This window comes from Microchirus variegatus (assembly GCF_963457635.1).
Source record: "Microchirus variegatus genome assembly, chromosome: 19".
Classification (NCBI taxonomy): domain Eukaryota; kingdom Metazoa; phylum Chordata; class Actinopteri; order Pleuronectiformes; family Soleidae; genus Microchirus; species Microchirus variegatus.
This window is the reverse complement of record NC_139820.1, coordinates 3575031-3600702: the sequence shown is the minus strand read 5'-3', so window position 1 is coordinate 3600702 and position 25672 is coordinate 3575031. Positions and strand designations below refer to the sequence as shown.

Genomic DNA, 25672 nt, shown 5'->3' with positions numbered 1-25672 from the left:
AACAATTCATTATGCTTTTTTCCCCTCATAAATAAGAAAATAGTAACCCTGCAAACACAAAACCTTGAAAATCTCCTTTAAATCAGGGCAAAATGTGTGTTTTAAGTGAAAATATTCCAAAAATGAATTGATTAAGTAACAAAAGGAGTTCAATAATAAATAGGAATCCAATTAAAATTGGGATTTCGGTGGTGATACTGAATACACTGCCCCCTAGATGCTAGTAAATCCTACGCACTGGCCCTTTAAATATGAATACCAGCACAATTAATCATATAAAAATACATAATTAAAGCAGAAAATGTGATGTTTCTGCCTCTGTTTTCACCGTCTTCATGAACTAAGGGAGCGTTTGTGTGTATACCGCTGTAGCACAGCGGGCTAGTAGCGGACAAGCTAGCTCTAAGCCTCAAAATGGCAGTTTTACTGACTTCACAGTGTGGTTTTTTAATGTTTTAATGATGTTTCTGCCTCTGTTTTCACCGTCTTCATGAACTGAGGGAGCGTCTGTGTGTATACAGCAGTAGCACAGCGGGCTAGTAGCGGAAATGCTAACGCTAAGCTTCAAAATGGCAGTTTTACTGACGTCACAGTGGTTTTTTAAATATATTTTAATGACGTTTCTGCCTCTGTTTTCACCGTCTTCATGAACTGAGGGAGCGTCTGCGTGTATACAGCAGTAGCATAGCGGGCTAGTAGCGAACAAGCTAACTCCAAGCTTCAAAATGGCAATTTTACTGACGTCACACTGGGGTTTTTTTTTAAGTTGTGGCTGCTCAGGAAATATCCTCCAGCTTTTGATTTAGCGCTAAGACGGGAAACCGATATATTTAACGACGACACGTTCATTACACGCATTTAAAATGCAGGAATAAAGGGAACAGATGTAAAAAAAAAAAAAACAAAGCGAGCCGCACACACAATGTGACAGACAATACTGTTATTATTATTTCGGATTCTGTTTCCTTATGCCGGAGGGAATAACACACACACACACACACACACACACGCAGTACAAAGATAATAACAATACGGACACAGAGAACCGGAACAACAGAGTTCTTAATTGCTATAATTATGATCACCCACTCAAGGAGTAGAAAAACCGCCGCCGCAATAACAGTTACAAGTTGTTAAATACAGATTCTGCAAAGATGCTCATTACATTTGAAAGTTTGCCGACTAAGTTCCTTCTTTGTCGTGTTCTACATATATCCTCAGATAACACAAAAGGCTTTGTCACATTGAATGTGATGCTTTTAATGAGATTTTAAATCCCCGTTGCGTCTGACTGGAGCCGATGGAGAAGGAGAGGAGGTTTCATCCCACTGACCTGGAGTCAGCGGACGAACCGCGGCACAGAGAAAGAAAAAAGACAACCAAAGCGTCGACTGTCGAAGAAAACCAGCTTTATTCATCAGTCTCTGTCGCAGGAAGTAAAAAAAAAATATCTTAAATGTATCATCCATAAGGTTACTTATAGATCGTAGGCCTATAGTAGGTTTCGTACAGGCTTTTATTCATAGTAAACGTTACTATTCTAGCTGCAAACGTCTGGTTTTTAATGGAATATGTACATAGGTGTATAAATTTCCATATGCTAATGCTACGTTGTGTTTGCTAATGGCGTTAGAAGGCTATTGGACGATTAGAAAACCCTTGAAAATTGTCTCGACTATATTTTCTATTAATTTTTCAACTCTTTTCATGAATAAAAGTGTGAGTTTTGACGGAAAACACAACAAAAAAGTGTACAGGTGAGCCCAAACTTTTGAACGCTAGTGTAGCTACTGACTCCAAAAATGATTCCTGAATATAACACTGTGCCTATATCCTACTGGTTAATAAATCAGTGTTTGTGTGTGTGAGCAGAGGTTCAGGCTGGACTCAGGTTCTGGACGGCCTCCCGGCGTTCGTGATAGAGCGACTGGAAGGCCCGCGCTAAGCTAACGAGCGGCGCGTCGCAGTTTTCCATCTCCCTCTGCGAGGAGACAAACAAGAACACACACACGTGAATGATTAATGTGGCCGTAGCTGCTCCTGCCAATGTGGAAACGGGTAACCGTCCGCGATCTCTCGTCTCGGGGACAGCGCGACGACGAAAAATCGAACTCACGGCCGATGTCTCGTGGTAGTCCAGCCCGTGGCTCTGGGCCCATTCCTGGGCCACGGATGCTTCCACTTCTCTCCTGGGGGACAGGTCGGACTTGTTGCCCACCAGGACGCCTGAAACACACATTGGCGTTAAAAACACAATAATCGAGATCCAGGGAAAGCGTTTGTTGTTTTTAGACTTTTCAAAAAAAAACGATGACGGCGTTAGCAACACGTTTTGTGCTGAGTCATTTTTTTTCTCCAGCTATTTCGAGAAAGACACAATTATCCAACTGTGTAACATAAAGGAAGGAAATAAACTGCCCACAACATGACTCAGGTGAAACACTGCTGCTGATGATTTTTTTTTATTATTGACACTTTTACAGTGTGTGTGTGTGTGTGTGTGTGTGTGTGTGTGTGTGTATCGGATTTTTACATAAATTATAAATTATTGGTTTATGGTTCGTTTTAATGGGGGGAAAAAAAAGGTTCTTTTTATCAAAAAGATTTCTTTTTCCTACGCCACCGTTCAAAAATTTGGGGTCACCCGTAACATTTTTGTTTGTTTTCCATTAAAAGTCACACTTTTATTCATCAAAAGAGTTGCAAAATGAATAGCAAATATAGTCGAGACATTGACAAGATTGGAAATAATGATTATTATTCAAAATAAAACTGTTTTCAGCTGTGCTAACGTCATTGCACAATGATTTTCTAATCATCCAATAGCCTGCTAGCGCATTTAGCGAACACAATGTACCATTAGAACACTGGAAATGGGCCTCTATACACCTATGTACATATTCCATTAAAAAACAGACGTTTGCAGCTTGAATAGACAGTTTACCACATTAACGATGTATAGAGTGCATTTCTGATTCATTTAATGTTATATTCATTGAAAAAAAAAGTGCTAGCTTTAGCGTGTAGCTGTTTCTTTCTGGTTTTCTTTGCTCTCCACCGTGTCAAAAAGACGAGTTTTTGGTTTCAGAAACCACTTTCTGGACATTTTCTGGACCAAACGGGTCAATAAAACTGTGTTTTACCTGGAACATGGAGCCCCCGACAGTGGGCTTGCACTCGCTCCATCCATCGGCCGCAGTTGGCAAACGACTGCTCGCTGGTCAGGTCGAAAACCAGGCACACGAGCGACGGCTCGCCCCACTGTGGAATAGAGAGAACACTTTTTTTTTTTTTTTTTTTTTTTAAACTTCTCTGACAAAACTTCCCTATTACATCAGCAAATTTTGCACTTTAAAAACGTTGACGACGGACCACCCTGGACGGTGCAAATTCACTCGTCTCACCGTCTTCTCGCAGGCCTCCGCTAATGTCTCCTTCCCCGCAGAGTCAATGATGTAGAGCTCCTGAGGGGTGAAAGCGGTGTTACACATGGAGATTTGGTCCAGTTACAGGTTTGAAACTCTCTCTTTTCTGGAGAAGACCAGGAACGTTCCCCCCCCCCCCCCCCGACAGAATACAGATGAGACGCTAACGGCGTCAAACGTGAAGACGTCCAAGATTTGGTCGATCTTTGCGCCGCGGTCGGTTGCATAATTTACCCTCACAATCGACATGACGTGGTGGGAAAAAAAACAACGAAAAAGGCTTGGACTCACCACGCTGTCGCCGGTCTCCGGGACGTTCACGCATTTCAACAGCAGCTCCGCTCCAGTCGTCTGGCAAACAGAGACGAAAATAGACGTTGTGAAATGATCACAAAACTCCATATTTGATATTGTTACACATCAATCGATGAAACGTTTGGTCCATAAAATGTCAAAAAATGTTAAAAAAACGATGATCAGTGTTTGTCAAACCTGGAAATGACGATGTTCTCGTTTTGTCCACGAACCGAAATGATTCATTTTTGACGATTTCTTTGTTACGCGGAGCAAAGAAACGAAGGAAATATTCACATTTAAGAAGCTAAAACGAGCAGAAATCTTGTTTTGATCGCCGGCTCTTTCTAGGACGTCGAAGACCCCGATTTCCCGTTGAGTCCGTCCATCAAAAGAGTCGATGGATATTTTCTGTTTACACTGATGTTGAGATGGAAAATATGGCTGTGGTTGGTTGCCGAGTTGGCGCTCCATTGACCGTGAATTGAAGCATTCAAGGACATGATATGTTGTTGTGGTGTTCCTGTCATACCAAGGGAAGGGATCAACCATGGAAACAATAAATCAACCAATCTAAAGCCTGCTTTATTGTTTATTTATACACCTAATGGGACATCCTTTAACAAATCTTGCTCCATTGAGGACGATCTAAACTCCGAAAGGTGTACACTACCGTTCAAAAGTTTGAGCTCACCTATACAATTTTTGTTGTGTTTTCCATTAAAAGTCAGACTTTTATTCCTCAAAATAGTTGCAAAACGAATAGAGAATATAGTCAAGACATTGACAAGATTAGAAATAATGATTTTCAGCTATGCTAGCATGATTGCACAAGGGTTTTCTAATCATCCAATAGCCTTCTAACACGATTAGCAAACACAATGTAGCATTAGAACACTGGAAATGGGCCTCTATACACCTATGTACATATTGCATTAAAAAACCAGAAGTTTGCCAATTTAACAATGTAAAGAGTGTATTTCTGACTCATTTAATGTTATATTCATTGAAAAAAATGGCTTTTCCTTCAAAAATAAGGACATTTCTAAGTGACCCCGAACTTTAAAACAGTAGTGTAGGCTGCAGAATGCAGATTTCAGGCGCCAACAATGGACTCGAGGCGTCCGTTCGTCCTATACAGTCAGTGTTGGAAGTCAGATCGCAAGTTTAGCCGAGTCGTTACTGAAGCGTAAAAAACAGAGGATGCAGCCGTCAAAAGAGATAGACGTCAGGCAGCGATGACGGCTTAAATCTGGGCTCGTCGCCCGACGCGCCTCCTCCACAAAGGACGAGATCTTAAGACGTCCAAAGTGGACAGGATCGGTTGCGGCGAGGCTGCCTTTTAGCCACCGCGCGCCGCACCCGGCGCTACGAGATCAGTGGTGACCTTGAAGAAGATTCCTTCCTCCGTCAGCAACAAACTCTAAATTGATCTGATCTCCCGAGCTCGCGCTAAATGCCAGAGACTTAAAAAAAAAAACCTTGAAAGCAACAGAAACTGCTCCTATGAATTTTGAACACACACACACACACACACACACACTTCGACAAGCACTTGACAAACGCGGATTGTTCGTCGCGTGCAACGGATGCTTGCGTCGGGGGTCTCGCTCAGCTTGAGCGGACCTAACGAGCCGAGTGTGCTGCGTAGGAAGCGTCTCGCTGGAATGTCAATGAGGGGCCTATTAGTAACAAATAAGCTCGGAATATCGCTAACGGGCCGTCTGACATTTTCAAAAGGAGGACGTGAGCGGAATCGACCCGTCCCCCCTCCCCCCAAAGCCTTCAAAATCAAAAGTTGAAGAACAGCAGTGGCGACGAAGACCGTAAACTCTGTAAACATCGCGACTTTCTCTCGTCGCAGCAGTGGGATGGAGCTGAAATTCAGCCTATGCCGCTTAGATATTGCTAAGCAATGCACCTTCAAGGCTAATTCCAAATAAAACGATAGCTTTTGGTGCATTTGGTTGCATTGACAATAACTCATAAAATTGCAGCGTTACCCATTGAATCTGGTCGTGTGATTCTACACTCTTAGAAATAAGGGTTCCTTCTATGAGGGCTGAGGTTCTACCTGGGAACCATTCGCTTCTGAAAAACCCCTTTCCCGAAGAAATGGTTCCAGTAAGAACCGTTTTGACCCAGGGAACACCTTTAAAACCCCTTTTAAAGGTGAAACCCACCAAAAGGGGTTTATAAAAAGGTTCTACCTGGAGCCAAAAGGGGTTCTCCTATGAGGAGAAACCAAAGAACCTTATAAGGTTCTACTTAGCACGTTTATTTCTAACAGTATAAGGTAAATGTTCATTGCATAATCACTACCTGATCACATTAGAAGCATGTGCAATCAACTTGCTTCATTACATAATACATAAATCGTAAATTTATAGCTCTCGCTGCCGTTTAAAGACTTCCTCGTGAGTCAATCGGGCTATAAAAGAAGGAATATTTTGGCTAATATGAAGCGAGCTGCAGGTAGGTGTGTTGAAGCGGTTGCCTGGTAACAGCAGAGACCATGACCGGCACTTTCCAATGAGCTTCAGCGCAGTGTTTGGCGGACGCAGAGCCGCGATCTACGCGTGTAATAATTGCATTATTTACATTTTTTGAATACATACAGAGTTGCGGGTGTGGAAACCGGAGCCGCGGGCGCTTGTGTGCACTTGTTAAGTACCTGTTCTGGTGGCTTTCCAGAATCCTGCTGTATTAATTATCGACATTGCTGTCACCTCAGAAGCCCCCCCCCCCCCGATACTGCTGACACAGCGGGAACAACACACACACACACACACACACTCACACACTCTCCTGGCTCCTGTCCAGCAATGTACTCACCGCAGCCGGCGCTGTACTCTAACCAGCTGCAAGGCTTTGTAGTAAACGGAGTACATGTAACGAACAAAACAAGCTGCTCGCAAGTCCATATATCGACCGCTCGCAAAAACGAAAATGCACGCGCACACAGTCGGCGAGTGCACGCCCGCCCCCATCGACTCACGGGCCATACATCACAGAGTCAGGGTTAATGACACGGTTCCCCTCCCTAACGCAGATTAGCATAAATAATGCAGATTAGCCTCCTCTGCGTCAGCATTAATTGGTGTACGTTCTGCCGTTCTGCACTTCGGTGATTCTCTGTGGCGGATTCACTGAAAGAGACCTCTGCAGGTCCTTGAGAAGCAGCTACACCGCACGGTCGTGACATTCAGCGACGATTAACAGCTAATGCATAGTTAAAAAAATCGTGAATAAGCTAAAGGTCGTGACCTCAGGAGGATTATTTTTAACGTCTTTTGGCTTCTGCCTCTCTAGGGTGTCTGATTTTTGACACAAGCCTGTCATTTATCCAGGCTCGGGACCAACACGAGGAGCACACTGGATGTCCACTTAACAATCGGACACTCTAAATTGGGAAACCCTGCTGCCGTTTGACCTGGCAGGGACTCAAACCAGCACACCATTCCTGATTAAGCATAGCTCAAGAGCCCTGCTGCACACAGGAAGTGACAGAAAACACTAAGACTGAAAACGCAAAGACACTTTGCACAATTTGCTGTTGCTTCTTGCTCCCACCCACCCCTGCTCTACAGGTGTATACACAGAAACGCTCCCTCTCAGATGGGTCTGATAGTTTTGCGTGTTTTCAGATAAACAACAACAAATGTTATATCTGTTATTTCTGTTCTTGCAAACAAAACAGAGGCAGAATCACAACCCAACGACAACAATCACCAAAAGTTGCACCATGCACCTTTAAATTAGCATTAATAGCTACCGAATTCTAAAATGATTGTTTTACCTTGATCCAGCACTGCGTTATTCCTTAAAGATATACGGAACCTGCTGCTGAGCTCCCGAGTGCTTTGACTTCTCTGGGGGTCAAACGGTAATTGAAATACTGAATACTAAGTGGGTAAAAATGTGCAAAGTGAGGCGGCATGTTTTTCGCTGATTTACGCGCTGCTGTCACCTGTCAGCTGAATGCTGGATAAACGCTGCGCTGCAAGTTCATCAAGATTTTTTACCACCCAGACATGCTGCTGTGTATTCCAGGCAGGCAGTGAGCCAGACTTAAAGCGGAACTAGACCGGACGTTCCTATTAGCGCTGTTTTTTTTGGTGTGTATCTGCGTCATTACCTTGTTTATGAAGCCCTGACGGTTCGAAACAAACAGTTCAGCCATTGCTGAGAACGTTGTGTTTTATTGTAATCTCGGGGCTCAACGAGATCACTGAAAATCCCGTAATAGTTACGTAAGCAGCGGTTCTCCTGAACAACCGATCGTCCTCCTCCGGGCGCTAGTCCGGGCACATCCGGTTAGGTACATTGAACCGCAGAAGAAGAATAACGTCCGTTGTGGAGGTGTTTCACGAGCAACAGTGTCTTCTGACTCTGGGTCTGACTCCGGTTTAAAGTCATAAAAGGGACTGCGGCGGGGAGTCGTGAAGAAGCTATTATTAAACACTGTTAAAACAATGTTTTGATAATGAGGAGCAGTGCATCCGCCGTTCCAGAGGGGGGCGCTGCGCTTCTGAGAACGGATGTGCTGGATAGTACTGGCCAATCACAAGACTCTGTCTTCTGGGGGTGAAAGTTCACTCTGAAATCTCGCAGCAGAAAAACACTGTCAGAAAAGAGGATTTCTATCGGCTAGGTTACAGCAACTAGGAGGTTTTTGACCATAAAAACAAGTTAATATATGTAAGTAGACCTCCATAACTAACATTTATGTGCAACAGGACCACTCTATGTGACCTTTAAGCTTCAGGAGTTGCCGCTTAAATCCCAGTCCTCCGTTACTCGCGCCTGAATGTGCAAATGTACTGCATAAGCCTGTGGCTACATCTCACTCAAGCAGGTGTTTTTGACTCTGACTCTGTTATGATGGCCGTGTGATGCGACTACGGATGTTTTTATTACAAGTAAAGTGGTGCACGTGTATTGTTGCGCACACGCACGTCAGTGGATTTGGGATTGCATTGTCCCCGCATTGCACCAGAGTGTTTAAACGTGCGCCGTCTCACCATGCTGTAGTTCTTCTGGAAGAGAGCACCAGAGAACACATGACAGAGAGCACTTTTCCCCACGGCAGCATCTCCTACACACACACACACAAAAAACATAAAAACAGGAAGAGACAATTCCATAACAGCATTAACAAAGTCAGGAAATGCAGCTATGAGTAGATGATGCTACATGTAAAAATGGCTAATTTTAAATAAGGTCAATACATAGTCAGATTAGAGTGAATTCTATATAAACTTAACAATTAATTTCATTACATTGTCACTTCCGGTAGTGATAGTGGTTAAAAAAAGACAATCTTGTAACAACAGCGTTGTTTACAAGCATTAGTTTGGTGTAAAACGAAGCTACGATGAGCCTGCAAATACATACAGTAGTTTGTTATCATGAATACTATGAAATCTCGCGATACGTCAACGTAAACTAATATGAAGTTGTCGCGATAGGCTGTACGGGAGTAGCAGAAGTGCTAGCTTTAGCATCCCTGTACTGCTAGCCTCAAGTGGCGCAAAAGGAAGAAGTAAAGTTTTAAACAAAAACACAAAAAAAACAACTCACCGACGAGCAGACATCTCGCCCTCAGCTTCACCATCACGGCCGCTAACTTCCACACACTACGCGTGAACTCTCGTGTTCCATTAAAGATTAAAGCTTTAAATACGCTCCATAACAAACAGCGTCTTCTTCTTCTTCTTCTGAGCCTCAGCAACATGGACACATCGCGTCTCCTAGCAACCAGCCGCAGAGGCAGTGTCATTGGGCCAATCAGCGGCGACGTACTGCGCAGAGCTGGGCTGCCATTGGCTCTTGGATATGACGTAAACGTAAAAGATGGGGGGGTTTTAACCCCTCAGAGTTTGTCTGACAGGCGCCGTGTGAATTGTCCAACCTGTGGGATATATAAGGAAAAATAACACGGAACACGACTTTTTGTGACGTTTTGTGAGGCGTGTTTGTTTGTAGTGATACATGATATAATAATAATAACAACAGAGGGTACAAATTGTATAACCGCAACCTGGTGATGCCAGCAGAGGGCGGCATTTCCTCCTTTAGCGTCTCAAAACCGGCTCGTTTTATTTACATGTTTTGTGGCGTTAAAATCGTTGTTGTGTCGCCTTTTTAAACGTGTAACCGGATTGTTACAGCGGTTTTAGCGAAAACATGTCACGTTTTTAGCGATTATGAGTGATTTTTTGTCAACAAGGGGGAGCAAAATCCCTCCTGAAAGCGCCGCGTGACTACGTCTTATACACGCGCGTCTACTTAGCGTGCGCGCCCCCGCTGTTTGTCTGAGGCGTGACAACAGCGGCGCGTTCACGTGTTCGCCTCCACCACCACCGGCTACTGCGCTGGAGAGAGAGAGGGCATCACCAAAAACACTGTCGAGCTAGCGCTGCTTCCTCGGCCCCGGACCGTGAAGCGGAGAGGGGGGTTGATTTAGAGGTTAAATTGGAACCAGCAAGAACCGGGAGGCGAGACTACAGGACCACGGAGACATCCATCGGTTGCAGCAGCAGCAGCAGCAGGAGGAGGAGGAGGCAGATCCAGATCCAGTGAAGAGCGGAGCGGAGAGGAGAGGAGGACCAGAGAGAGGAGAAGAAGGCGGAGGACCATGGAGGGGATGCAGGCATACGGGGCCGGGAAAGCCGGAGGAGCCTTCGACCCTGTCACCTTCGTCCAGCAGCCTCAGACCATTCTCCGCATAGTGTCTTGGGTGAGTGACGCACAAATGGTTCAATTTCAATATTGCAATCTCATTTGCATATGCTTGTAAACACTCTCGAGCCGATGGAGAGGGAACCTCATCATCAGGGCCCTAAGTAACAACTAAGGAAAACCGTCTGACGCACAGGGGCGATTCTAGAGTCTGCAGGGGCCCTAAGCAAAACATTCCCAGGGGGCCCTTCCTTTCCAACCAGTGTTCATCACCATTATGTTAGAAATAATCCGACACCAATGAAAACTGTATGATTTCAAAATGTTATTTTTTTTTTCTAAATGATTGTAATTAAAAAGTATGGGGAAAATGTACATGTAATTAACAATAAAATACTGTAAATAGCTTTAAAAAAAAACTATATAAACGTAGTAAAAAAATTACATTACACTGTAAAGAACCCACGTTATAAAACAATATAAATATATTAAAAAAAAATAAAAAAATACTGTAAATAACTGAAAAAACATACATACTGGTCATTTCACACAGGTTAACGTGAGGTGGGGCCCCTTTAGGGGGGGTTTCCTACTGAGATGTCATCGCAAATCGCCCATTGTTGTTTGAGGGGGACGGGGAGGTCGGCTGGTCACTGCACATTTCAGTAAAAACAGCCCTCAGGCTCCGACTGGCTTGGGGCCCCCTATAGGCTCGGGGGCCCCAAGCCAGTAGCGGATCGATACCGATACTTTCGCATTGGCGAATCCCAATTTATAACCGCATATTGGTTTTAAAATGATTTTATTGTTAATATTAAAGATAAATTACGGACAGGAAACTGCAAAAGCAAATTGTGCCGTGATTATTGAATTATTCACGACACGATCGCCTCCGTTTACACTGTAGTCGCATGGTGCGTGTGCATATTTAGTCAACTAGCGGGCTAGCGGGCAAGCTAGCGGGAAATCATCCAGTTCTCTTTGGAATCCTGCTAACAACCATAGTCTATAACTCACATTGTTAAATATCAAAAGGAGAATTGGTCTTTTTAATCCACCCACTTCGTACCATCGTACCACTGGGATTATCTGTGCGTGTCCCTAAATAACAACCCGAGCAGATTAAGAGGCCGGTGGATTCCTGTGACAACACTGGTTAAACTGGGAAGTCTAACTGGTCCCACATACGCCTTAAAGTCATTGCTAATGAGTAAACGTATACTATTTGGCGGTAAAGACGTAAGCTTCTTCATATCAGTAAAAAACAAATTAGCTGTAGGTGCCGAACGTAATGTTAAAACCTTAAAAATCTCACTCAAATCATAATCACGGAAAGAAGTGAAACAGTGAATGTGTTCAACCCCCCCAACACCCCCCCCCCCCGCCCTGTAGCTGTTCTTAGCACAGAACAAGTCATGCGGTTAAGTCGATGAACCATGAAAGACTTCACAGTCATGAGCTGGAGGTAGATTCCTGACTTCTGACGCCGTGTTATTCTGTTAGAGGAACAAACACCGGCATCAAAATCTACCCTTTAATCGTTAATAACTGTTTCACTGACAACAGGAGGAAGCTCCGGCAGCTTTGAAACTAAATTGTAGTATTCGGAGACTGTCGGGATTCCGTGCGACTGTCTTTTTTATTTACAATACAACCTGTGCATGAGAACACACGCTCAGCCATGTTTTTTTTGAGAAATGAACATATCGCACATGCTCAAAAACATGCTATTTTTTTTAATTAGCTCAATTGTTTCGGCGTTTATGTTTCGCCCGTCGCCTTAAACATCACGCGTTTGATTTAACGGTCGATCGTTGTATATGAAATCAGACTTTTGTAGGAATGTAGCCTCTAAAAAGTGACCACGCTAACACACGTATGAGTCTTTGTGGGCCAAAGTCGGATGCCCTGCCCTTTTCGGCGTCACCAGAGCAACAACAGGTCTCCATAGTAACAGCCACAGCCCCGAGTTGTGATGTTTTGTGTGATGGCGCTAATACTCAGTCTGCTCTCTCTCCCTCTGTGTGTGTGTGTGTGTGTGTGTGTGTGTGTGTGTGTGTGTGTGTGTGTGTGTGTGTGTGTGTGTGTGTGTGTGTGTGTGTGTGTGTGTGTGTGTGTGTTAGAAAGGGAGATTGGCCATTCTTGGAAAGAGAGAGAGAGAGAGAGAGATAATAGTTTCTGAATGGTGGTGGATGGTTCTCACTCTCCAGCTACCACTTCCTCTGAGGGAGGGCTTCATGTCGAAGTGATAATGAGCATAATGTGTGTGTGTGTGTGTGTGTGTGTGTGTGTGTGTGTGTGTGTGTGTGTGTGTGTGTGTGTGTGTGTGTGTGTGTGTGTTAGGAGAGGATAGCGGTGACAGATGGAGCGATTGAACTTTAGGTTTCTATCTATGCATCTATTAGAGGTGGAAATCACAGGGTATCCGTCGCGATATGATACGATACAATATGCGATACATTGCCCGCGATACCGCTTATTTCATTCTGTGATTATCAAAACATTGCAAGACGATCATATAGCGATGCGTCACGATGTCTGTCCGACAACATACGTGAATGGAGCATCTCTTAATTTAGCTTTCTCAAAACAGTATCCCAGGTAACGCTCACCCAAATGTCCCCTCATTCCTAGCTAGAACTGTTTACTTTAGAACGCGCTATCATTTGTGATTGAAAATATCGATATTTGCCCCCTGGCGTATCGAATATCGCATTGTGCGAGGAAGGAATGCATCACCAAATAACAGCCCTGCATTAATCTCACTTGCTCTCATGTGCTAGAGAAGGAGTTGACAATCGCAGAATGCGATTTAAGGATAAAAAGGATAAAATGACCTCAGTATTATTACAGCCCTAAATTGTACTTTTGCTAACCAGTGTATCTGCCTACCCTCCAAAGTGCTAAATGCTAAAATGCTAAAATGCAAAAAAACAGCCAACGTTAAGCTACATGTGCGTTGTGATAAGAAGGTTCGCCTGCACCGATTATTCATTCCTGGCAAGAACTGTTTAACTTTGGATCGCCCTATCATTTGTTGATGAAAATATCGATGTTTGCCCCCTGGCGTATCGAATATATCGCATTGTACGAGGAAGGAATGCATCACCAAATAACAGCCCTGCATTACTCTCACTTGCTCTCATGTGCTAGAGAAGGAGTTGACAATCACAGAATGCGATTTAAGGATAAAAGGATAAAATGACCTCAGTATTATTACAGCCCTAAATTGTACTTTTGCTAACCAGTGTGTCTGCCTACCCTCCAAAGTGCTAAATGCTAACATGCAAAAAAACAGCCACCGCTAAGCTACATGTGCGTCGTGATACGAAGATTCGCCTGCACCGATTATTCATTCCTGTCAAGAACTGTTTAACTTTGGATCGCCCTATCATTTGTTAATGAAAATATCGATATTTGCCCCCTGGCGTATCGAATATCGCATTGTACGAGGAAGGAATGCATCACCAGATAACAGCCCTGCATTAATCTCACTTGCTCTCATGTGCTAGAGCAGGAGTTGACAATCGCAGAATGCGATTTAAGGATAAAAGGATAAAATGACCTCAGTATTATTACAGCCCTAAATTGTACTTTTGCTAACCAGTGCTAAAATGCTAAAATGCTAAAAACAACCACCTGATAAGAAGGTTCGTCTGCACCCTTCTGGTCATAAGATCTTTCTTTTCCCGCAGGATTCTTGACATTTTACCGTGAGCCGCTACTGAAATGCTCTTATATAAGTAATGTAGGTCCACCGTATTAAAGTCAGCTCTGATGACGGTGATTAGCATTCAAGGGGTCATGGTTTGAGTCTGTAGCTGGAACTATATGATATGAGCAAACACAAACACACACAGATTGCAGTGTGGCCCATTCTTGTCGTCTTCACGTGAAACACTTACACACACACACACACAGAGAGCAAAAGTTTGTTTTCGGGCCTACGTGTCAGAATTCAGACGCCGTTTGCTCGCTATTTTAAGACTCGAGCTGCATGTTTGCATTGTGCAATGCAGCTTTTGTGTGCTTGTGGTCGTCTGGGGGGGGGGGGGGGGGGTTATCTCCGATTTTGCAGTCCGTCTGGTTGCAGTGTGCGATGAAGAGGGTGGAAGAGGGAGTAGCGAAGCCCGGCGAGTGAAACTGACGGCGACAATGGCCTAATTTGATGATTAAAATATCGATCGAGAGCCTCTGCGTCGTCTCCAGCTGCACAAAATATTGTTTTGGGCACCGAGCGTCCACAGAGGCCGAGCTGATCACCGCCCACAACATCGCTGTCAAACTATAAATACGTCATATCTTAATATACACACAGCAGCACATGTTTAGACTCTAAACGGCTAATTTCTCGCCTCAAATTATCCTAAAACTGCGTTCCGGGACACAGAAAAGTGAGAAACGGCCACTGTTATCGTTATCTGTGGTAAATATTTAAGCAAGTCTGGCCCAGATTAAGCCCTGTAAATCAATCACATTTTGGCTTGCAAATGGCAGAAATCCCTTTCCACCGATTGGACTTGTTGCCTATACAGCAACAAGGATAGATATTATTCAAGGTCACTATTATTAATACCCTTGGTGGTGCGATGTCTCTCCTTGAAATGTATTTTTTCGAAAAGATCAAGATCTCTCTCTCTCTCGCACTTATTACGTGAGCAGCTGCTGCCATGGTGACAGTAGCAATCAGGTATCCCCCAGTCTAGGCCAAAGCTCTGCAGCAGACAAGCCCACACACACACACAGTGGTCTTGTATTATGAAGAAGTCCAGTTAACTCACTGGTGACTTGTATTGAACATCACTTTGTTGGGTCTCTGCACCTTTTCGCTTCCATGTGGACCTTTTTTGCAGATTCGTTCGAGCGCCTACACGTTTTTTCGACCAACGCAGACCGCACATGCTCCCAATTTGCTCAAGTCAATTTGAGGTTATGCAAAGAGTTGTGATAAAGGCTGCAGTCGTCGCCTCTACGTAGGAAAAAAAATGGCAGCAGTGGTACCTGTGGATCCAAAAGGCTTTGGAGACAACGCAACAGTCGCGCTACATCATTCACAAAGAGCCAGACTGGACTGATATGGTTCATTTAGTGGCTGTTTGCTGTGCATTGAGTGGTGTGTCGCCACAAGTTGGGCAACGCAGACAATTGCCCGGGTGCAATATTCAAGATTTTGCGTTGTTGATGCCCAAAATTGAAGCTTGTGTGGCCCCCACGTCATTTGGTCTAGAGCGGTGTTTCCCAAACCCAAATATAAGGCAAAATGCTGCAAATTTACACATGGATGAACCTAGTTTTCACAAGCAATACACACGCACACAATCCTGGCTATTGGCTTTTTTCCAACGTGGAATTCCTAAGTGACCCTCTTGACGATCACAAGATCAGAAAACCCGCGTGGTGTTCATCACAGTGCTGGCTTTCATCACCTCTGGGAACCTTGTGATCTGTCTGCAGATCCCAGGGTGAGCGGTAAACACACACACACACACCCAAAGAAGTCATATGTACCGACAGCGAGACGAGGGGGGGGTGGGTGGATGGTGGTCGGTGTGAAGCCGGCTCTAAAGTGAAACGTATCACATGCTTCACTTTTCATGCCTCTGATAAGCAAGTGAGGAATGTTTAGGTGCAACGGGTTTAAGAGTTCACCAGTTTTTTTTTCCTGCGTGAGCTTTTGCCGTTTTTCTCGATTCTCGATCGACGACTGTTGCATTGGATGTGAAGCACCAGCTCCACGTTCCTCGCAAACCCGACTGGATTTCCACCGTCAGTAATTCAATCTGCTTACCCCCCCGCCCCCGCCTCCCCGCCTCGCCTTGTGACAGCAATTATTCTGACCCTGAAGACGACGTTTTGCTCGCAAACCTAATGAACCAGGTCACGCCGAAGCCAATCCTTAGTTCAAGCGCAGATGTTTGTGTGCGGAGGAAGCGGTGGGAATCGGAGGCACAGACCGTAGAGGGAGCGAGAGAGTCCCCAGCGGTGAGATTATTTCTCAGGGGAGAATCACCAAAAACCAAAGTATGTCACGCCACTTAAAACTAGTCGTCCCCGCAGGTCCTGCTGTGCCCTTGTTACAGAATCTACCAGCGTGCCTTCTGGATCCAAAGACAACTCGGTGATGTCTACATGTGAAACTGTCTTATCATGTCTGGACATTGGCAGGATGGTAAACCTGCTCTATACAGACAATGAGACAATACTTTGAGATTTGGCCATGTTAGGGTTGGGGTTGGGGTTAGACGTCACTTGGAATCAGGCTTCTTTTCTAAGGTATCGGTCCGTCATTCGCACTGGTGTCCACTCAAGTGGGCCGTACTTTATGGTCTATGTCCCTCTAAGGGTTGTCAAGTGACAAGTAAGCTCGTTTTCCCATCGGCTATTGGATATATCCCAACTTTCTGTTTTGGCTTGGACCAGCATACCGGAAAACACCGACATCCATCCGTACTTCGGGGTTGTCCTCAACTGGCAAAACAAAAGGACACCATCTACCAATTTTCTACCACTTTATCCTTCGCAGGAGGGTCGCGGGGGTTGCTAATATAGGGTGATCGGTCACGCCCTGGACAGTTCCACCAGTCCTAATCCCCATATTGGATGTTTTTTGGACCGAGGAAGCCGGAGAACCCCGGAGAAAACCCAAGCACACACGGCGGAGAACATGCAAACTCCTTGCAAGAAAGGGCCTTGTTCCAACCGGAACACTCAAACCCTCGGGTCTTCTTGCTGCAAAGGCAAGAGCGCGAACGACTAACAGAACTACGCGTCCAGAATATCTGGAAGTATGAAATTAAATAAAGAAAATGGGAGTGCTTTCTAAAGTGGAAGGATTATTAGTTCTAAGCCCTCGGGGCCACTTTTCCTTTCAGTGCACTGTTTGTGTGCGTTTAGCGTAGCTTTCGTTCAGCGGCGTAAAACGTCCCGACATCCCACCCGCGTCCCACGCGTGATTGACGCTGCGTTTCCTGACCTGAATCTTCAGTGGACCAAGTATGGGGTGTGTTCATGTGCTTGAGCTGTATGAGGATGACTCTCTGTGTGTGTGTGTGTGTGTGTGTGTGTAGTGTCAGAGTATAATTCATTTTTCTCAAGAACACTCGTGGGCAGAGGCAGGGCCCGGTAACGAGGGGAGATGGGAGAAGACGAGGGGGGGGGGAGAACGAAAGAGCAGGCGGATGATGATGCAGGCGGTTTAAAAATAGCACCGCCTCCATTCCCCTTTCTGCCCCCCCAACGCTTTGCTCTTCTGCTCGTCCCCCTCCGACCACCGTCCCTCCATCTCTTCATCGTCTCCCAGATTAATGAAAAAGACTGCAGGTGTTACTATCTGAGGAGTGGTTAACCACGTAAACCCGCAGAAGAAGAAGAAGAAGAAGAAGAAGGAGCATAAAGGCCGTGCAACGTGTGCCGTTCAGACTTTAAATGTCAACAGCGGATGAAGATCTCGCCTCAAGGGGAAACGAATCAAAAAGCATAAAAAATAAGCATGTATGTGCCATTGCTGACTAAATACACGTTAATCAGTTATTGATAATGAGAATAACGTTCATGTCCCTCGTGGTTGCAGTTGGACTATAAGGCGCCTACTTTGTTTTCCAACTCCTAGCGTTAACTCTGGTTGAGTTTCGCCACTTTCGTTTAGTTCCCACCCCCTACCGTTTTTCACGCTCTTGTGTTTTTAAACTCTAGGTCTTATTCTTAAATTCTTACGGTACGACGGTCATTTCCTCTTCCCCCAATTCTGCCATGACGAACGTCTAAAACAACACTATCGCTGACTTTTTATTATAGTCGGGTACCTAGCTAGGGGGCGTCCAGAGACCATCGTGAGACCTTCTGGTTCATTTAACCATCACATTGACTCAGACGCTGTTAAATTAGGGGGGAAAAATCCTGCATAGTTCTGCTTTATCGCGATTATTTATTACTAATTAGTCGGCGATTTATGCATTTTTGTTAATTTGATGATTAACATATCCATATTTGCGCTGGCATATCGATTATCATGTTGCATTGATGTTTTGCGACGTGTTGAGCTTAGAGGTGCATTCATTGAACCTCGGAAATGCCGAATGCTGAAGTGTAGTCAGTAAAACGTATTTCTTTCACCCAAACGTTTTTTTCCGTTTTGCTTTTTCGTGACCCGTTTCATGCATTTGATATTAAATATATTGATTATTTATTTGATTATAAATACTATATGATGTAATACCACTGGGAAGAGAGAGACAAACTGTAGATCAGAGTGACACACCATTCAAAAACTAGTTACTGAAGTGCATTTTTGCTTATATTTGATCAGACGTATCATCAAAATGACTTGATTTTCAACTCGGAACGCGTTGAATCTCAAAAATCCCAGCCATTCCGCGTCGATCCTGCATCTTCTCCCCCGACGCCGAGCTCTCACTTTACGAGCGACGACGATGTGTCGGAGCAGACGGCGAAAGGGCTTGGAAGTGAAATAAAGAAAGGAAAATCCAACGCCGTCGCCGGCGTCCGCATGACTGACGCTTCCGTCTGTGCTGTCAGTGGAAGTATACGGCGCTGTGTGTTTTTGCCCCTCCTTTGTCTGGCTCTGGCTCTGTCGTTTTGTCACACAAATAAAGAGACTGCAGCTGAATAAACTCTCTCTCTCACCGTAGCCCAAGGCTTCACTAGTAGCATCCACTCTCTCTGAAGTGCGTCGACACACACACAAACACACACACACGTGTGTCCGTCACTCACCGCCGCGGCGTCCGAACAAACATAGAGCACCAACCTGTGGATGATATCACACTACATGGTAGCCAGCAGGATCATTTTTTCTCCCAGAAGGCACCACTGGGCCAGAGTGTTTGAAATAATAGACATGAGAAAACTCGCCTGCAGGGGTTTAGACGTGACATTTTGTTGCCGCTGAAGTGTTTTCTTATTCATAAATCAGCCACGTCGGGCTAAATATACCATCAGACTGCAGCGGGAGGTGCTTAAGGAGGTAGAGAGGGTTTTTGTTTTTTTGATTAATCGAGTACGAAAAATGTCAGAAAATGTTGAAAAAAACGTTGTTTGGTGTTTACCAAACCTGGAAATGACGTCTGCAACCGCAAAATGTTAAATTTTTAATGATTTGTACTTTCGTTGTACATTCTTAGAAATAAAAGTGCTAAAAAGTAGAACCATATAAGGTTCTTTGGCTTGTCCTCATAGGAGAACTCTTTTTGGCCTTTGGAGGGTTCCACCAAGGACCATTTTGATTGGGTTTTAAAGGGGTTCTCTAGATCAAAAATGGTTCTTACTCGGACCATTTGTGCTACCAAGAACCCTTGAAAAACCCTTTCTTTGGGAAACCCCATGAAAAACCCTTTCTTCTACCCTTGTAGAAGGACCCGTTTGGAACCCTTATTTTTAAGAACGTTGTTTGGTGTTTACCAAACCTGGAAATGATTTCCAGAAAAATTTTCCATTTTTAATGATTTGTACTTTGTTGTACATTCTTAGAAATAAAAGTGCTAAAAAGTAGAACCATATAAGGTTCTTTGGCTTGTCCTCATAGGAGAACTCTTTTTGGCTCCAGGTAGAACCTTTTTTATAAAGGTTCCACCTGGAACCCTTTTGGAGGGTTCCACCAAGAACCATTTTGATTCGGGTTTTAAAGGGGTTCTCAAGATCAAAATGGTTCTTACTCGGACCATTTGTGCTACCAAGAACCCTTGAAAAACCCCTTTCTTTGGGAAACCCCATGAAAAACCCTTTCTTCTACCCTTGTAGAAGGATCCCTGTGGAACCCTTATTTCTAAGAGTGTACGGAGCAAAGAAACCAGCAAATTTTCGCACTTGAGAAGCTGAAAAATCAGAAAGTTTGTTTGAATTATTGGAAAAAAAACACTGGTAATTTGTAATTAGATGATGAATTATTGACAAGTACAGCGTAAACAGTTCAACTACCGTGGCGTGACGACACACGGCAATGGAAGACGACAGCACAAAGCATGTGATGGAGTCAAACAACAAAGACTTAATCGGTTTCTGACCGCTTCAATCACTCATTAACTGGGTTAAAGCACATGTGACACATATATCTCTGGTCTCACTGTGTTGTCGTCGTGTTAACGCCGAACGCTTCCTGTAACCTCAATATGTCGATCACTCGTGAGTCACTTCGGATGAAAGCATCTGCTCAAGTGACTTCACGTCATGAATATTACCAGGGTGATGCTGTTTTTGACTGACAACTATTAGCCTGTCACCTTTATTGCATTATCGTTAGATCACAGTCATTTGTTATAATTTAATTTTTTTTTTTTTTTGCATAATTCATTAAATTTAGATAAATGAATGTCAATTTTCTCCCCGTGGTTTAATGACTTCCTCTTCGCTGTGTCGTGAGTGGAGCGTTGGCGCCACCGACTGTTAACAAAAGACAAATGCAGATGTGATGAGGGTGAATTGTCCCTCCAATATTTTATCACAAAAGGTCACACAGAGTGGTCCTGTTGCACATATATGTTAGTTATGGAGGTCTACTTACATACATTAACTTGTTTTTATGGTCAAAAACCTCCTAGTTGCTGTAAACGAGCCGATAGAAATCTCTCTCTTTTCTCACACCCAGAAGACAGAGTCTTGTGATTGGCCAGTACCCGGAAGTGACATATTCAGCACACCCGCTCTCAGAAGCGCAGCTCCCCCCTCTGGAACGGTGGATGCACTGCTCCTCATTATCAAAACATTGTTTTAACAGTGTTTAAAAGTAGCTTCGTCACGACTCCCCGCCGCAGTCCCTTGTATGACTTTGACTCGGAGTCAGACCCAGAGTCTGAAGACACTGTCGCTCGTGAAACACCTCCCCAACGGACGTTATTCTTCTTCTGCGGTTCAATGTACGCAAACGGATGTTCCCGGACTAGTGCCCGGAGCAGGACGATCTGCTGTTCCGGAGAACCGTTGTTTTACGCAACCGGACCGGGTTTTTTCAGAGAGCTCGCTGAGCCAGAGATTACAATACAACACAGCGTTCTCAGCAGTGGCTGAACTGTTTGTTTAGAACCTTCAGGGCTTCGTAAACAAGGTAATGACGCAGATACACACTAAAAAAACAGCGTTAATTGGAACTTCCGGTCTAGGTCCGCTTTAAATTCAATCAGATTTATCAGCTTCTTAAACCTGAGTATTTTCTGGTTCAATTGCTCAATATAACGAAGAAATCATTCATCAAACGTGCATTATTATCTTCTTCTTGCCTTCTCTAGCTCTTCTCCATCGTGATCTTCGGCTGCATCGCCAACGAGGGCTACATCAACCGGCCCAGCGGCAAAGAGGAGTTCTGCATCTTCAACAGCAACCCCAACGCCTGCAACTACGGCGTCTTCATGGGCTCCATGGCCTTCCTCTGCTGCATGGCCTTCCTGGCTCTGGACGTCTACTTCCCGCAGATCAGCAGCGTCAAAGACCGCAAGAGGGCCGTGCTCGCAGACATCGGCGTGTCGGGTAATCCCGTGATCTTTACCTACTTTTTTTTTTTCTGGGGAACTTGTACGAGAGTATTTCTGTTCCACTTGAATCCCGTACAGGTTGTCGAGTTGATCCAAAAGCCTCTAATACACTCTTATTTTTCAAGTCTGTGCGAAGTGACGGCACATCATTAGGTTACCGTTTCGACAAAAAGAAGGCGAGAGGGATAATAGGCGGAGGAGGACTTCTTCTAAGGCTAACAAGGCGATGAGATACTGCTTTGGTGTCTCTTTTGACAGTGCCGCGTCGCTACTGCGGTGAAGACATAATAACGACGAGACGCTGAAATGTCGAGCCGTTTAATGAGGGCCCCCGACAAGGTTCTCCGTCAGTGTTTTCGTACCACCTCCTATAGCTTTGCTCTATCTACAACAACATCAGTTACTCGCAATATAACCATCACAATGACTCTGAAGCTGTTGAATTAGAGTATAAACCCTATAGTGTATCACCATTGTTATTATTTTATCATTAGTGAGCACATAGGTACAGATGTCTATTCATTTTACATGTGGTGTTCCACAGGGGTCAACCCTGGGCCCCTTTGTTATTTTGAATGGATTACCTCCAGTCTTAGATATCTTCGTGGCTCGGACCCTAACAAGTGTATTTATATGTGTAATTGAATTTTGTATACGATACATTTAATAATGTGATAATTGACCAAATGTCTTATTATTACGGTTATAATAAACATTGCTAGCAAACATATTATATTCTATCACCTCGCTACACACTGTCTTTAATAGACGGTGAGGTCGTGGGCCATGTTTTCATTATAACATGATATTAAGTGGGGGGCCGTATGTGTAGGTACAGATGTCTATTCATTTTACATGTGGTGTTCCACAGGGGTCAACCCTGGGCCCCTTTGTTATTTTGAATGGATTACCTCCAGTCTTAGATATCTTCGTGGCTCGGACTATAACAAGTGTATTTATATGTGTAATTGAATTTTGTATACGATACATTTAATAATGTGATAATTGACCAAATGTCTTATTATTACGGTTATAATAAACATTGCTAGCAAACATATTATATTCTATCACCTCACTACACACATTATAACATGATATTAAGTGGGGGGCCGTATGTAATTGATTGGGGGGCCGCCAGTTTGAGACTGCTCCTATAGTGTATTACCATTATTATTATTATTTTATAATTAGTAAGCACATAGGTACAGATGTCTATTCATATTACATGTGGTGTTCCACAGGGGTCAACCCTGGGCCCGTTGTTTTTTTGAACGGATTGCCTCCAGTCTTGTATATCTTGCTCTATCTTTTCATATCATTGAGCCCCAAAATCAATATTATCTCAGTGTGCTTAATGATTAATACAGTGTACATACAGTAATCTCTGATTTAGAGATATTGTAGATGCCCCAATTCCCTAAAAATTGAAGGCAAACAATGTTGGCGAAAAGACGACACTTGAGGTGTCGTCTTGCATTATTTTAACACGATTCCTTGGACATTTTGTCTCCAGCTTTCTGGTCTTTCATGTGGTTCGTGGGATTCTGCTTCCTGACCAACCAGTGGCAGGTGACCAATCACGACGAGAACCCACTGAGGGAGGGAGGCGACGCCGCCCGGGCAGCCATCACCTTCTCCTTCTTCTCCATCTTCACCTGGGTAAGCCTTTTTTTTTTTTTTTTTTAAATCATTTCATCATTTATCGAGCGGAGCCGCAGCATCTGTCAGTATCCGGATGCAGTTCCGTGCAACTCATGAAGTGTGTGGATGTTGTTCCAACAGGCCGCGCTGGCTCTCTTCTCTATGGAGAAGTTTAAGAATGTGTCATTTGAAGAGGAATACATCAAGCTGTTTCCGCCGCAGCCTCATCAACCTCTTGTCTGACTCTGACTCTGTCTTATCACCCCCAACCCTCCCCCCCCGTTGCCTTTAAAACCTCCACAGCTGGTCCTCGACACTTCGTCACTGTGATTACACCCATGGAATATTTGTTTCTTACGTTTTTAAACTTTCCCTCCAATTCATGACCCCCTTTAACGAGTAGAGTCCGTATTTACATGACATGCTACCGCTTTATCGTTTATTAAGGTGAAGATTTACATCGCAGTTGGTCTTTGTGGCTCATATTTATTGAGATGGGAGGCGTTGTCTCTGTTTTAATGTCGTTTCAATACCTTGTGAGTATTTATTGATTTAGCTACGTGCGTTTGAAGCTGGTTGTTAGCATAGCATAGCTTAGCCAAACAACTGGAAAAACAGCTATGCGCTCAATGAGTTCTTGGCCTTAAACTGTGACTATCATGTACAGTATGTAGTGTTGTTAATGATTTAAAGACTGACTTTTAAAAAGCATTATGCTATGTAAGGCTAAATTTGCTACTGGCTAACAATTTTCTCATCCAACTATACATGCCCTACACTCTTAGAAGAAAAAAGTCGAACCATATCAGGTTCTTCGGCTTGTCCTCATAGGAGAACCCTTTTTGGAAGCCTTTTGGAAGGTTCCACCAAGAACTCTTTTAAAACCCTTTATTCAGGAAAGGGGTTTTAAAGGGTTCTCTGGATCAAAATTGTTCTTACTGGAACCATTAGTGTTACCAAGAACCCTTGAAAACCCCTTTCTTTAGGAAATGATTTTTCAGAAGCAAATGGTTCCAGGTAGAACCTCAGCCCTTGTAGAAGCACCCTTATTTCTAAGGGTGAACCTTGTTTCTGACCTATTTATTGGATTTATTGGATTTTCCTTGTCCATATACAATATTCATTCCATAAAAACGATCAGAAGTGCGTCTTCTGGTAGATCTGTCCATTTGTCGGCAACAGAGTCGAACTCATGAAACTTCCCAGAACTCTGAGGTCAAATCAAAATTGTTCTCACAAAGTCTGTCCATCGATATCTTTTGTACGACCACCATAAATACCTAAATGCCTCATCATACGTTGTTAAATAAAGCAAAAAAAATATAATGGGTACTTTCTTGGGTTCATGTTTATTTTTCAGCAGTTAAGCCTCAAAATAGCCTATATTTTTGCACTGCTTTCCAAAGAACTAACCTGCTCTGACTAAGTGACTCACTTTGGCTGCCTAATATGCTTCAGGAGCTTTTCCGACTTGACTAATCAGTGTTTCCCTTCTTGTTTCCCTCTTCTCTCGACCTGCTTTAACATCACTGCATCTCCACTTCCACACTTTTCCCATCACCATCTATGCAACCCCTTGTTTTTTTGCCTTCCTCCATCCCTGACGATTATCCACCCAAGGCGGCCCAGTCCTTCCTGGCCTTCCAGAGGTACAAGCTGGGCGCCGACTCGGCCCTTTTCTCCCAGGAATACATGGACCCCAGCCAGGACGCAGCTGGAGCTCCCTACACCGCCTTTGGTGGGGATGACCTGGAAAGCCCAGGAGGAGGAGGAGGAGGAGGAGGAGGAGGAGGAGGCCAGGCCAACAGTGACGGTGGCTTCGACGGCACTGGAGGCTACCAGCGCCAGGACTACTGAGATGTCGGCGGGGTTAGAAATCTCTATTGGGTTAGGGTTCTGGATGATGTTGCCTAAAGTTTTTTTTTCATCTCGATCAGTTTTTATTGTTTCTTTGGCTCAACCAAGTCATCAGTTGCTTTTTTTACCCCAAAAAACGGTTACAAATGGATCATTAAACACTGGTGTCTATGTATTGCAGACTGTAAAGGGTGCGCTTCAATCGTGAGTTCAGTCGCAAGTTGACGTATCATCGAAAACAATCGCGATTTGAAGGTTTGAAATCCTACATTGTGCCGCTTTAAGGTATAT

General features: G+C 44.1%; 2 protein-coding genes across 3 annotated transcripts; one reads left to right on the top strand and one right to left on the bottom strand.

The window, feature by feature from the left end:
- Nucleotides 1–1470: 1470 nt before the first annotated feature.
- On the bottom strand, nucleotides 1471–9430 carry ift27 (intraflagellar transport 27 homolog (Chlamydomonas)). Its single transcript, XM_083905517.1, has 7 exons — nucleotides 9303–9430; nucleotides 8744–8817; nucleotides 3717–3776; nucleotides 3405–3464; nucleotides 3144–3261; nucleotides 2117–2226; nucleotides 1471–1981 (listed from the first exon to the last, which is right to left on the bottom strand). Exons 1-7 carry the CDS (start codon nucleotides 9334–9336, stop codon nucleotides 1877–1879), a joined length of 561 nt encoding a protein of 186 aa, XP_083761643.1. The 5' UTR covers nucleotides 9337–9430; the 3' UTR covers nucleotides 1471–1876.
- Nucleotides 9431–10359: 929 nt separating this feature from the next.
- Nucleotides 10360–25381, top strand: syngr1b (synaptogyrin 1b; the record flags this gene model as incomplete). Of its 2 annotated transcripts, none has more annotated exons than XM_083906359.1 (4): nucleotides 10360–10461; nucleotides 21641–21878; nucleotides 23397–23542; nucleotides 25145–25381. In XM_083906359.1, 4 exons carry the CDS (start codon nucleotides 10360–10362, stop codon nucleotides 25379–25381), a joined length of 723 nt encoding a protein of 240 aa, XP_083762485.1. The 2 variants fall into 2 exon arrangements, with proteins under 2 accessions (XP_083762485.1, XP_083762486.1); XM_083906360.1 differs by lacking the exon at nucleotides 25145–25381 and adding an exon at nucleotides 23666–23767.
- Between the last annotated feature and the right edge of the window lie 291 nt (nucleotides 25382–25672).

Bases quoted from the DNA above. Each gene is read 5' to 3' on its own strand.
- ift27 (XM_083905517.1), bottom strand. From the start codon at position 9,336: ATGGTGAAGCTGAGGGCGAGATGTCTGCTCGTCG. The intron at 3,465-3,716 runs GTGAGTCCAAGC...TTCACCCCTCAG, and splicing joins CGGAGACCGGCGACAGCGTG to GAGCTCTACATCATTGACTC. The intron at 1,982-2,116 runs GTGAGTTCGATT...GTCTCCTCGCAG, and splicing joins ACTACCACGAGACATCGGCC to AGGGAGATGGAAAACTGCGA.